The 14,472-nt window shown below is 38.2% G+C and overlaps 1 protein-coding gene across 1 annotated transcript; it reads left to right on the top strand.

Moving 5' to 3' along the window:
• The first annotated feature begins 377 nt into the window (after window positions 1-377).
• DYNAP (dynactin associated protein) lies at window positions 378-6,767 on the top strand. The gene is made up of 3 exons (XM_061130863.1): window positions 378-690; window positions 4,215-4,295; window positions 5,125-6,767. Exons 1-3 carry the CDS (start codon window positions 634-636, stop codon window positions 5,467-5,469), a joined length of 483 nt encoding a protein of 160 aa, XP_060986846.1. The 5' UTR covers window positions 378-633; the 3' UTR covers window positions 5,470-6,767.
• Window positions 6,768-14,472: the final 7,705 nt, after the last annotated feature.

Consider the following 14,472-nt stretch of genomic DNA (forward strand, 5'->3'; position numbering starts at 1 on the left):
TATTTCCTATTTTTATCTTTAATTCTAGCAAAAGCTATTCTAATGTTTTCTTCCCCCCTCCCTGTCTATCTCAAGAGAGCTGCTGACTTCAGCACAAAAGACTTCACTCATCATTCACCTGCATTTATCATGATCCAGTAATCTGAACATTGCCTTATTTTTGGACAGTTTTTGAAATTAGTCATCACCATAAGCCTTCTGTTTAGCCACAGAATTCTGCACTATCCACAATCAAGGAGTGGCTTTGTGGGCTTTTTTTAGAAGCGAAAACTGAATTCCTCACCTGTGAGAAATCAAGTTTCAGTAACTTTGAATAATCTTTGTGAAATAAGGAAGGCAAGGGTTTATATCTTCTCAGAATCCTTAGAGTCCTAAAGTCGAGATAATTTTCTGCAGATTGTTTTGGGAAGGGAGCAAACTTTTTCCACTTTTTTCTCAACTAACATACATTGTGTACTTTGGGGTTGAAATTGGAAAATTTCCCAGGAAACGGATGACTATTACTTTGCATGATCCAGATTGAGTAAATACACAATTATTAATTTAGCATGAATTCAGTATTTCCTAACTTCTAATCCACAGAGTGAAAACAGATATCTTTGGAGCTCCACGGGAGATACCAACCCTTTCAGAATGGATGGCAAGCACCAGCAGCATGCTGTGGATATTGAACAACACCCGACTGAGTTGGTGAGTAGTGTACATACCTTTTTTTCCCCCTAACACATTTCCTTTATTGTCTTCTTAGTTATTTATAACAAGGGAAATATCAGCCAACATTCACTACCAAATGGAAAATAACTGTTACAAACATTTTATCAAAGGAGATACACAGCTGGCAAATGAACACATTAAAAATGTTCAACGTGATGAACCATTTAGGGAAATGCAATCAGACCATAGTGAGATACCTCTGCACAGGTAAGATTGAGTGTACTGACCATATGAACCAAGCACAGGGAACTGGAATTATCCCATACTCTTGATGGGAATGCAAAAATCATTCACTTTGGAATATATGAAAGCATATATTCATATAAAGAATTACATCTTCTTTCATATCTAACATTCTTGCTTTCTATGTTTAATATTTAACCCTCCCCCAACTGAACTTGCATTTTTTCCTAATGTTTACTATTAGAGGATGAATGGAATCTGGACGTTACTAATAGGAGTCGCAAGTATTGAGGGAGTTACGTAGTACCAATTGTAGTAACCAATTGTGCTATACCATCATTTGATAATTGTGCAATATGCTTTTTGCCTAAATTTTATATTTATATCAGAAATTTATAACAATGTATGAGTGGACAAGATTTTAGCAGATGATTTGAAGTGTTATATTGACAGCAGATATTAACATTATTGTTTATATTCATACATATTTAAATCCAATGAAAATATTTATTCTTATTGACTTACTTGTTTCTAAAGTAGAAATTTATGGAAAATGTCTCACGGTGGGGGAACTTATGCTTAAACTGTTATTCTAGGCAAATAAACATCATATTTCTTAGAACATATTAAGGGTCCCTTTCATCATTCACACAAATTCTTTCATCTTATAAATGACTAGTGACAGAAATTGAACTCAGGTTGCTCACATTTATAATCATTTCCTTACAAGATGGTACTTTTCAAAAAGCTTGAGTACTAGCTTTCTAACAAGGAGAAATGGGTTTTATGATTAGCTTGATGTTGCAGAACCAAGGGAAAAGTCAGATAAGATAAACACGAAGATATGATTAGGTATAAAAATTGTTTTGCAACTTGAAGGTTGTATTTGTGTTCAGTTTGGGAATCCAATATCTAGACTACCATAAACCTAATTTATAGGCTGCCTCTTACTTCATGGAAGCTGCAAAATTCCATTGCTTTAATATCATATATACATCATTTTATTTCCTTCTCCTTTCCCCACATGTCAAAAATATTTATGCAATTTATTCCATTAAGTCAAATAATTAGTTAATTATGCAAAATACTCAGTAAACCAACTTCTGAGACCGTGAAAAGGAATCGTTTGGATTTCCTATTTTTTAGTAATCTGACTGGCAACCTATGACTAACCTCTTATATTCCCTGAAACAAGGGGTAGAATATTTTCTTTTAATTCTTTATGAGTTTGTTTTCTTACTTTAGAACATTTGGAAAAAAACAGAAAATTACAAAAAAAATTTTTTTTAAATCACCCACGACCCCTCTCAGAAGAAAAAAAAAACTGCTAATATTTTGCTTCTTGCCCCCCATCCAATTTAATTTTATTCTTTTGATTGCTTTATTTTATCACATGAAATTTTTGTCAATTTATATTCAGAGAATCGAGAGCTTATACTACAGAAATCTTTTCTTAGAAGATGTTATTCAAGTTGTCTTTTTGCTTTTCAGTAAAGTTTTGTGGTCTTCTTTATATAAATTCTATGGCATTTTATAGGCTTAGCAATTTAATTTTTTTGTTTGTTTTTAATTGTATTTATTTATTTTTTATATTTATTTATTTTTAATTGGTTGATGGTTGTTTTACAATATTGGTTTGATTTCTGCATACATCAACATGAATTAGCCATAGGTGTACATATGTCCTATCCCTCTTGAATCTCCCTCCCACCTCCCACCCTTTCAACCCCTCTAGATTGAGGGAGCCCTCTAGATTGAGGGAGCCCTGGTCTAGAGCCCTCCTTTGAGTTCCCTGAGTCAGCAAATTTCCATTGTAGACTTAGCCATTTAAAATGCATCCCTAAACCCTCTTACACTGTTGGTGGGAATGCAAACTAGTACAGCCACTATGGAGAACAGTGTGGAGATTCCTTAAAAAACTGGAAATAGAACTGCCATATGACCCAGCGGTCCCACTCCTGGGCATTCACACTGAGGAAACCAGATCTGAAAGAGACACGTGCACCCCAATGTTCATCGCAGCACTGTTTATAATAGCCAGGACATGGAAGCAACCTAGATGCCCATCAGCAGATGAATGGATAAGGAAGCTGTGGTACATATACACCATGGAATATTATTCAGCCATTAAAAAGAATTCATTTGAATCAGTTCTAATGGGATGGATGAAACTGGAGCCCATTATACAGAGTGAAGTAAGCCAGAAAGATAAAGACCAATACAGTATACTAACGCATATATATGGAATTTAAAAAGATGGTAACGATAACCCTATATGTGAAACAGAAAAAGAGACACAGATGTACAGAACAGATTTTGGACTCTGTGGGAGAAGGCGAGGGTGGGATGCTCTGAGAGAACAGCATTGAAACAAGTATACCATCAAGGCTGAAACAGATCACCAGCCCAGGTTGGATGCATGAGACAAGTGCTCAGGGCTGGTGCACTGGGAAGACCCAGAGGGATGGGATGGAGAGGGAGGTGGGAGGGGGGATCGGGAAGGGGAACACATGTAAATCCATGGCTGATTCATGTCAATGTATGGCAAAAACCACTACAATATTGTAAAGTAATTAGCCTCTAACTAACAAAAATTAATGGAAAGAAAAAATGCATTCCTACTACCCTAAATAGCAGTTGCTGTTACACACACACAGACCCACACATAAAACAGTGCTGCCACACATACATTTTGTACACTTATAACCAGTCAATCTGATGAGATCTTATTATTTTTTATAGAGTATTTGGCTAATTATTTGGGATTCTCTAGGGCAACATATCATCTGCAAATAATGTTAATTTCATCTTCACATTTCCGTTATTTATACACACTGATGAGAACTTCTAGAAAACCAGTACCTGATATTGGTGGCAGGAGACATTCTTCTCTTCTCCTGACTCTAAAAGAATGTCTCTGAATGTTTCACTGTTAAATATTATGGTCATCGCTTGGAGATAAACATTGCTCATCACATTTGGGAGTTATTCTTTTCTTCTAGTTCTTTGGGGTTGGTATCATTTGTCTGCTTTTATCACTTTTAAATGCTGAAATTTTGTTAAATGAGCAGTGAGCATTGAGATGATTATTTTCCTTCTTTGATCATTTAATATGAAAAATGTATAATTCACATCATGAAACCGTTTATTAGAGTTTCAGATTTTCCTAGAACTTGGTCAGTTCTTCCTGGAATACAGATTGGATTCAATAATTTTTTACATGTTTTATGAATTTATGTGCCTAGATCAAATAAATTTTCTTCATCCTTAAAAATCAGGGTTGATGAATTGTTGATGTTAACATTCTTTCTCTGCAGTTACCCAGAAATCCCTATGGTTCAAACGAAGGAACACATTGTGGTTGTAGATTGCCTGTTGTGACCTTACAGCCGCAGTGGGTGAGATTTGGGGCCCGGGGGGCAGTGGGGCGTCTTCACTGGTCCTTTGAGGTGATGCTAAGCCAAGGTAGATAGGCTCTGCTTGGTCAGCCCCTCCAAAGGGGTCTCCTCTCCTTCAACGCCTTGCCTGTCCTTTGATGGCTCTGTGCTTCTCGGGCGCCCCCCCACCCCCGTAACTCCACAAGCTCCGGGAAATGCGGGGAACCCGCTGGCCCAGTAATTTATCAGTGCTGTAGTCTATTCCTGTAAGATCCTGCTCCATACCAGAGCTGATCGTTTTTTCTATTTTGATGTCTAAGTTCAGCGAACTTTCTTTTGTTTATGTTTAAGAGATCAAAAATGTATTTAATGAATCTTTTTCTAGTTACCAAATCTCAGAATGTCATTTGAAAATGGGAGATGACAGTGAGCCAAATACCTGTCACTTTCCATCACTCCAAGATAACCAGTCTCCATGTTCTGATAGGCCTTCGGTTTTTCTCTCCTGGATGGCTAATTAGATAATTTAATTTATACTGTAAGTATAGTAGCTGATATGAGGTCATCATGTGATTTATTCCTGAGGCAACCTATTTGCATTTAAGGTGACCCCTTTATTGTTTTAGTGCAAAGGGTTAACTAAGAGGGGACATTTTGTCCTTACGCACTTACAGACAAGGTGTGTGTGTGTATATGTGTGTGTGTGAGAGAGAGAGAGAGGATAAATTTATTCATTTAAATTATAGCATTTAAAGTAATGAAAAAAACTAGCCATATTCTAATGGAAATCGTTTACCTAGGTTACCACTGTGTTCTTGCTGAAACGTTCACTTTTCATAACCCTGTGCAGGCAGCAGCAAAGCCGTGGTCACCCTGGAAAACATTTCTGCTGTGTCTCCTGGCCTGTCTCATTGCCACAGCCCTTGTTGTTCTGCTCTTCTATTTTGTCCACTTGGGCAAGCCCACGGCCGGCACCACCATCGTCGTTCATGCTGACGGCAAGTCCAGTCATGTCACCTGCATTCCTGGTGCTGCCCCATCTCCGGGCCCATCCTCCCTGCCTGTATCTCAGAGCGCTCTGCCTCCTACTCCGGGGACCAACCACAGCTCCTCTACCCCGGGGCTCCCAACTCCTATGGAGACGACTATGAGCTCAACGTTGGTCCACGAAGTTGAAATTGAAGATGAAGAATGATATTTGGGGGGTGTCGTCAGCCCTTCTCAAGCCAGACCCACCCACTGATCTTGAATGAAGCATGTCCAAGGTATTCTCCCCTCCAGCCGAGAGGTTCCAAAGCATTTAGCTTTATGAGACTTGCCCTCTTGCTCAGTCATTTGCTGTGTTCCATATGAGAATGATACCAGTGTTCTCAGTCAAGGACCCTCAAATCTTCAAATGATTGGAAAAGAAAAATTTCAACTGAGCTCAGTTGATTCATCCTGGCTAGGGCCCAGAGTCTCTTTTCATCCTGTAAAACCCATCTTAATTTCATTAATGAGGATTTCAACTGCTGGAGAAGCTGCCTGCCTCCTGTATGTTGGCTCTCAAGCCACTATTTACCATCCAGTTATTGATTATTTCCCAATCTCATACACTTGACTCTTTTCGGTATTTATATTCCAATATGGAGATAAGGAAGTGTTCAATTAATGTGGTTAACGAATATAAATTATTAGGGAACTATTCATCATTACAGAAGTTTTCCTACTATTGGGGGGAAAGGAGGGCTGATCAATGAGGTTAGAAATGATAAAGATAGGTTTCAGAGGAGGGCTGAAAGTTAAACAAAGGTGGAAGTTTAAGGGGAGATCATTAAAACAGAAAACGAGAGGGCTAAGGGGATTTGATAGATTTAAAATCCAAAACATACTTAGAAACACTTCAAATGTAACAAATGGTGTCTTTTCTCTATACTTTTTTCTGATAGTGTCAATATTATTTTCTGTACTTGATATTTTGCTTAAAGTACTATAACCTGCTGCTTACAAAATTTGAACTTTTATATTGTTTTATACTTTGTAACTTTGAGGGCACATGGTTTATAATTTGGTGTGAAACACAAGACCCTTGTTCAATGTTACTTGTATTTTGAGTGTTTAACACTCACTAGAAACATAAACACTTTATTTTGGAGACTTTGGGGTTAAAATCAACCTGCCCATTCCATCCTCAACCTCCAAACTCCACAAAAGAGGAAGACTGGTCGGAGAAGGCAGCTCCTGTTCAAAGACTCAGACCCTACGGGAGGCAGTAGACCCAGGATGTCTTTGGCACAGCATCGGAGGTTCTAAATAGGTTCCAAAAGGATTAAAAGATTTTATGTTATATGCCATTCTAGGTTCATTTGCTGTAGCCAATAATAGAACATGTAAATTACACAAACCTTGGGGCTTTATTGAGTAATTAGGCTCTGCCCAAGAAAAATTAGAAATGTGGTCGTTCTCTAGGTAATTGTTACTTCTACAGTTTAATAAAATCTCTTTTAAAATTAATTTTTACTGGTGTATAGCTGGTTTGCAATGTTGTGTTAGTTTCTGCTACCCAGCAAAGTGAGTCAGTTACACACACATCCCCTCCTTCTTGGATTTCCTCCCCATTTATGTTACTAGGGAGCGCAGAGGAGAGTCAGTCTACCAGGGATCAGTACCCAGCTGTCGTGTCCAACTCTTTGCAACTCCATGGACTGTAGCCTGCCGGGTGGGTTGCCAGTTCCTTCTCCAGGGGATCTTTCCGACTCAGGGATCGAATCCACATGTCCGCATCTCATTGGCAGGAGGATTCTTTACCACTGAGCCACCAGGAAAGCCCTGAGTGGGGTCTCCTGTGTGAAACAGCAGACTTTCATTAGTTATCTGTTTTAGGCCTAGCAGTGAATATTTGTCAATCCCAATCTCTCAGTTTATTCCCTGCTTTCCCCTTGTTAACAGTAAATTTGTTCTCTAATCTCTGTCTCTCTGTCTGTTTTGCCAGTAAGTTCCTCTGTACCACTTTTCAGGATTCCACCTATAAGCCATATTAGTAAAATCTTAAAGTATTAAGCAGCATTTTGGAAAATGTCTTCACCATTTAAGACACATTACTCAGATTAAAATTTTTCAAAGTACTATGAAAATACTGAAGTGTGCTTATTCAATAAGAATGTAATCATCCATTATAATGATTTATTCAGTAAGTATTAAAACCATATATTTCTAATATTTATTATTTCAAAAATTTATTCACTGTATTGAATGACAATAATATATTTTAAAATAGTCAGGAAATTCTCTACTTAAAACATCTTCTACTAGAAATTTTCAGGTCCATTATTTATTCTTAAATGCAAAGTAATCCTTGTGGGATTAAAATGTTAAGTTTTCAAATGCACTTCACCAAATAAAACTGCGATTAAATTTCTTTGGATGCTTTACTAAGAAAATGCTCTATTGGGCATTTTGTTTCTAAAATAAGTCCATTTACTTATACTGAAAATCCACTTTAATAGGTAAAATCAACTTTACCCCATAATGATGTTCACAATTATTTTAGGAAAAGCTTTCAGAAGTTACTCTGTGTAAGTCATTCACTTTGATACTGTGCAATTTCAAAAGCTTTTGAACTTCAGAACCACCTCTACTTTGAAATAAATTATTATTTGTGAACTTTCATTTGCTTAGTCTTTAAGTTCTTTAATAATCTCATAAGCATCTCATAATTAGCATTAGAGTGATAGACATCTAATACCAGTGTTATGATCAAGTCAAACATGTTTCTACTTTGTTATATCTCTTGCTAACTTTTACTATGGCATCCAGAGGGCCTTTTCCAAGTTCTGTAGGAATCTCTCTTTGTCATCCAAAGCGGTCCTTATCTTTAAAGACAATTTCATCAGACCTGGTTCATTTCTAAGAGGGAAGTCCTCAGCTTGAAAGGATTCCTTTTGCTAGGAAAGGAAGAGCAGAGTGATTAACCAGTGTCCCTAGCCTTTGGGCACTGTACAAAGTTCCCATTTCAATGTCATCCAACCTAGACTGGCAAAACTAAGAAATGAAGAAATAACCAGTAATAAGAAAGAAGAGCAGGGGCCATGCAGCAAGAGCCCTTGTGGCTCCCAGAGACGTGATGGAACTGGAAGGATCTATGGCAAGTGAAATAAGCCAGAGGCAATTATTACATGATCTCACTTATTGAGGAATATATAAAGAGCTGAAATCATAGAGCAGAAAGGTGGTTACCAGGGGCGGGGGAGTAGGAGGGAGTTGGGAAAATAGAGAGGAGCTGGTCAAAGAGTACAAACTTCTGGTTTGAAGATGCTAAATTCTGGGGCTCTAATGTCGGGCTTAGTGATTATGGTTAGTATTACTGTATTATATACTTGAAATTTACTGAGAGACATCTTAAGTGGTAATTATGTGACTTGAGAGATGTGTTAGCTAAGCTATATTGGTAATCATTTTGTAATATATAAATGTATCAAATCAACATGTACATCTTAAATGTATACAGTGTTATGTACCTCAAAAAGCAGGGTGAAAGAAAGAAAGAAAGAAAATAATTGTTCACAACCACTAATGTCATCTTTTCCAGAAGTAGAGTGGATGTGTTTGCTCTGAAGTACCTGTAGTTTGAGTTTAAAAAATACTGTAAATACAGATACTTCTGCATCAGTTGTATGTTTCTATATTTGCCACTGTCCTAAATGGAAGATATGGGCTTATGTTACAGATAGAACGAGAAGCCCCAAATTATTATTTGCTATTTACTACACAAAGGACTCTTGTATCAGTTGATAAAAAATTCAACTGTAAGTCACAGATGTTCCTAAATAATAATGCAGTTGCAGAAAAATAATATATAAAAGCTTCTCTCTCATATACACCAGAAGACTAAAGGTAGCTTTTGAAAAAGTAATTTTTTGGTCACAAGAGACCTGGACTCCTGTATCTCACTGTTCCACATCCTTGACATCTGGCTTCTATTTCACAGTTTAAAATGGCTGCTTAAGCTCCAGTCATTACATCAACATTCTAGTCAACAGAAAAAAAGAGGGATGAAGGGCTTAAGCCCTCCCTCTAAGAATACTTCTCAGAATTTGCATACAATAATTTTTATTATGTCCCATTGTCAGAAATTAGTCATGCAGCCACACACAGCTGTCAGAAAGAGGAGAGATGCAATGATTATTCTGGGTGTTTGTGTGACTAGGTAAAACTGATGGTTCTATTTATAAGGAAAACAAAGAGAATAGATTTTAGGGCCCAACCCAGAGTCTCTGTCCCAGAACTAAAGCCAAACATTGTTAGATGAAGAGATGAACATTTCACTCCAAATTCCTAATCCCTTTAGGAGCCCCACGTACTCTTTAATACTCTTTTATTTAATTGCAAAATTCTAACACTGTCTAATAATTGTGAGTCAGATGCGGGCAATTACAGTGTCAGAGTGAGCTGCCCCAGCTGCCAGCCGCTCTGGCGGAGGAGTCAAGTCTCCAGGAGTTCGGTGGACACAGGAGAGCACCAAAAGCCCGTCCTGGGAGGAGGGAGGTCACGCGTGATGCTTTGGTGTATCTTCTCAGAGCCCAGGCCAGGGTCGGACAGAGAACCTACAGAGCAAGCTTTGATGAATTAAATCCCTGATTGCATCCCAGAGACACCGCGCAGAAAGGGACCGTGGAGATTATCCAATCCAAACTCCTCACTTTCGAGAGAAAGGCCCGGAAGTTCGCGTAAAGCTTGGCGTGTGCTGGGTGTGTGCAGGTATCCTGTCGAGGACTTCAGCTGTGTTATCTCGCAGGGCGGGTATTAGTGTCAAAGCTGAGGCTGCCTGAACGAAGATCTGGGGTTCCGCGCTAACGTGAAACTTTTCACTTTACATTTTCTCACTTCCATCTTGATTGGCTTCCTGCATGTACTAATGTGTTTAATTCCCATTTTATTAATAGTGCCTCATTTTTATGTACTTTTATTTCCAGTTGGAAGAGAGAAAAGAATGATGCCACTTTATTCTTTGTATTTTCTGCGTCATATCTGCACTTTTACTTTTCATTTCCCCCAAGAACCAGGTTTTCTTCTTTCCAGGTCACAAAGGGGTTTATGTTTCTCTGTTAATGTAGTATTAGAGTAGTTAAAATGTAGAAAGTCTAAAACTAGGCAACCAGGACTTGAAACCTAGTTCTCTCACTTACTATGTGACCTTTGGCAAGTTACCTACCCCTCTGTGTCAGTTTTCTCATCTAAAATGTGGAGACAAAAAAGACCATTTACTGTGGAAGTCTATTGTAAAGAGTGAATGGGTTACAAATTGTAAAACAGCCTGGCAATGTTTGATAGATGTTATCTGAGAATAATGGTGACTTCTTAACTCAAAGATGGTATTCCCTTGCCACGTAGCATGTTTTTGGCCTTCTATCCTCCTTTAACAAATAATTTATTCAAAAACTTGCAATGAGTATTGACACTTAACTAAGAAAAATGTTACAGGATCGTTGAAGCTTCTGACTAAGTATGATGACTCAAAGCTCAAAGCTAAAAAAAAAAAAAAAAACTCAAAAAAACTAAAAAAAAAACCTCAGGGGAAAAAAAAAACCTCAAAACTCAAAGGTAGTAGAGATTAAGAGTTGAGTGAAATAAAAATTACAGTGCATGAGAAAAACCCTGAGGTGAAGGTCAGGTGGGAAATAAAAGGATTCACCTTCACTCCTGCTAAAGCAACAGGGTGAATGTGCTGTCCGCTGACTAAGAAAATTACACTTCTCTGCAAAGTGAAAAATAGTTTTAAAAACAAAGTTAGCTATTTTTTATTTTTAATGGGAACCAGTGAGGACCATCTTAGTTCAGAAAATTAAGATTTAATATTTAGAAACTCTTTTAGTGAATGAAATTCATGTTCATATATTTTGGTTTATATAGTACTTTATCTTCTCATAGATTGTTTCCCCCAAGGACATCCTAGTAATGTACATACATTTTAACCTATTGCTCTTGACAAAGAGGCTAGATTATGCCGGTCCCTGGGGGTGATTCAGGGCAGGCAGTTAAATTCAGATGCTTCTATAAGTCTCTCTCATAGCTCTCAGGGAAAGAGTTCTTACCAGGCTAGAATTTCTCATGAGAGGCTGACTTCCAATAAATTGAGAAGATTCTTCCAAAGGTTGAAAATTGGTAAATGACAGAGCAAGGCTTTCATGCTGTCTTTGCGGGTCCATGTGCAGAATGTGAGAGGGGAAACTTGGACTGGGGCATTTCATTTTCTACTTTGCTCTAGTTGGCAAAGCCCCAAACAACAGCCAGTAGATACTGGAACACAACTGTAGTCCGTTTTGTGGCCATATTGACTTTCCCCAGGAAATTTTGATAAATGCCTCTGGTTAGGAACCATTACTTCAAGCCTAGGTATGTATGAGAATGGGCTTCCCAGGTGTCTCCGTGGTAAAGAATCCACCTGCAATGCAGGAGACATGGGTTTGATCCCTGGTCAGAGAAGATCCCCTGGAAAAGGAAATGGCAACTCACTTCAGTATTCTGGCTTGGGAAATCCCATGGACAGAGGAGCTTGGAGAATCTACAGTCCAGGGGGTTGCAACGAGTCGGACATGACTGAGTGACTAATTAACAACAACAAATGTATGAGAATAGCTCTGGTGGAATAGCTGAAAATCGCTTAGACTTAAAGGGGTCTGTAGCTTCCCTGGTGGCTCAGTGGTAAAGAGCCTGCCTGCGGCGCAGGAGACACGAATTTGATCCCTGAGTCGGGAAGATGCCCTGGAGAAGCAAATGGCAGCCCACTTCAGTATTTTTACCTGGAGAATCCCATGGACAGAGGAGCCTGGTGGGCTACAGTCCATGGGGTCACAGAGTTGGAAATGACTAAGCAACTAAACAGCAACAAAAGGGGTCTGTACTTGACGTCACTACTCTTCACCATCTTCAAGAAAGCTTGTTTTGCTGCCCAGGGGAATATGAAGTGCCAGTCTATTTCACCAGAACTTTCCTTCTCTGGGACACCAGGCACTATACTTTTTCCAAGACCTAGATTTTTATAACACTGATGACAATTTTCATTTGGTTGACCATATGTTTATCACATTAAGGACGAAGAACATTAAAAAATTATCTCCATTCCCAAGGAATTTTAGTCTGGGGTGAAAAATGGAAGTACCCAGTATCTGTAGGATCAAAGTGGTAAAGCTCAGGGCTCTATGGATTTGCAGACAATCTCTTCTGAGGAAATTAGTGAAGACTTCATGGAAGAGGCAGCGCTTAAGTTGAGACATGAAAAATGTTTAGGACTTGGAGTTATTGAAAAAAGTCTGTTTGATTTCTAATCTCAATGAGGTGTTCATTGTGAAAAACCAAATTGGAGAGTTTAAAGAAGAAGGTGAGAACAGAGGGAAAAATAAATCACCTGTTTTCTCAGCACCAGAAGCAACTGCTTCCCCTCCTTTCTTTTCTGCATTTTATCAATAAAATACTTGAAACCATATAAAACCATATGACATTTTCATCCTATTTATCAAGATTTTTAAAAAAAGTTCAGTCTTTAGCTCAGTAGTTTTACTTATATAATCAATAAAGGTTATAATTAGGAATGCAGATAAAGACTCATGAACAAAGGTATTCTCCATAGCATTTAAAATATATTTATGTATATAAAGTGTATGTATATATAAATATATATTAATATATAAATATATAAAATATATTTATAATATGATATAATTTTATATATATCATATAATTATATATAATATAAAAATTACATATATTTATATAAATGTATATTTATATATTTATATATAAATATATAATATATTAAAATATTAATATAATAAAACATTAATTAAAATATATTATATAAATATAAATATATTTGTATATTATATATAATATATAATTATATATAATATAGATTTTAATATAAAATTGTATATAATACAATATAATTTTAATATAATATAATTATAATATAATAAAATATACAATATAAATATAAATAAATAAATATATATATATACACTTGGCTGCACTGGATCTTAGTTGCAGCTCTAGGAGCCTTTGTTGCAGCACGTGGGATCTAGCTCCCTGACCAGGGATTGAACCTGGGCCCCCTTCATTGGGAGCACAGAGTCTTAGCCCCTAGACCTCCAGGGAGGTCCCTTCATAGCATTTTTATAAATAGGAAAAGGTACAAAAACAATCCAAGAACTCCCACAAGAGGAGATGATTAAGAATGACCAACGGGATATTTTTCTGAGGCGATGGGACTCTCCTTGGACAGGACATGTTGATAATAAGCCCCCTGAAACTGGAAAGTACAGGAGGTGAGGATGGGGGTGTACAGTAGTGTAATATACAATGAGCTATGAGGGCATGTAAAGCACAATGGTGCCTCTGCTGTTTCCAGGACTCACAGATTGACACCGTAATTTGGGCTTTAAGAAGCATGCGTGTAAGCCATTTTGCTCTCTTCTGCCATTTATGGGACCATCTGCCTGTAAAAGGTTGCCTGTCACCAGGACAGGAAAGAAGACAAAAGAGACGTGAGCTGCGCAATCCAAGTGCTGACTAAGGTGCCCGAGGGCCTGCATGCCCGGCTGAGCAGAGGAAACCCACACCCATCCCAGGGCTTCTGAATCCCTCCAGCACCGCAGTCTCTCTCCAGCGTGACCTCCCACCCTCTCTTAGCAACAGCTGCCACGCTGGTCTTCCTTTGGTACTTCGCACTCTCTAAGATCTTTCCTACCTCAAGGCATCCGTCTATGCTTGATGGCCCTCCTCTCTGGAGTGCTCTTTTCCTACTCAAGTGGTTCAGTTCAGTTCAGTTGCTCAGTCGTGTCTGACTCTTTGCCACCCCATGAACCACAGCATGCCAGGCCTTCCTGTCAACTCAAGTGGTTACTTGCTACTTATTCTTCAAAAAGGTGTTTCCTGACCCTAAAATCCAAGTCCTATCCCTTGTTGTTGTTAAGTCACCAAGTCATGTCCAACTCTTTGAGACCCCATGGCCTGCAGCACACCAGGCAGCTCTGTCCCTCAACCTTCTTCTGAGTTTGCCCAAACTCATGTCCATTGAGTCGGTGATGCCATCCGATCATCTCATCCTCTGTCACCCTCTTCTTCACCCCTATCTCTTAGTGATATTCTTTCATGATGGCCTGATTTTTAATCTTTGCAGCGGTTAGTGCAGAGCAGTAATTTGATCTTTGCAGCGTGTGTTGTT

This window comes from Dama dama, chromosome 27 (assembly GCF_033118175.1).
Source record: "Dama dama isolate Ldn47 chromosome 27, ASM3311817v1, whole genome shotgun sequence".
NCBI lineage: Eukaryota > Metazoa > Chordata > Mammalia > Artiodactyla > Cervidae > Dama > Dama dama.

What these genes read in the sequence shown, in the direction of transcription:
- DYNAP (XM_061130863.1), top strand. Translation starts at nt 634, where the DNA reads ATGGATGGCAAGCACCAGCAGCATGCTGTGGATATTGAACAACACCCG. An exon ending in AACAACACCCGACTGAGTTG is followed by an intron (nt 691 to 4,214) that starts GTGAGTAGTGTA and finishes CTTTCTCTGCAG; the next exon opens with TTACCCAGAAATCCCTATGG. An exon ending in TGACCTTACAGCCGCAGTGG is followed by an intron (nt 4,296 to 5,124) that starts GTGAGATTTGGG and finishes AACCCTGTGCAG; the next exon opens with GCAGCAGCAAAGCCGTGGTC.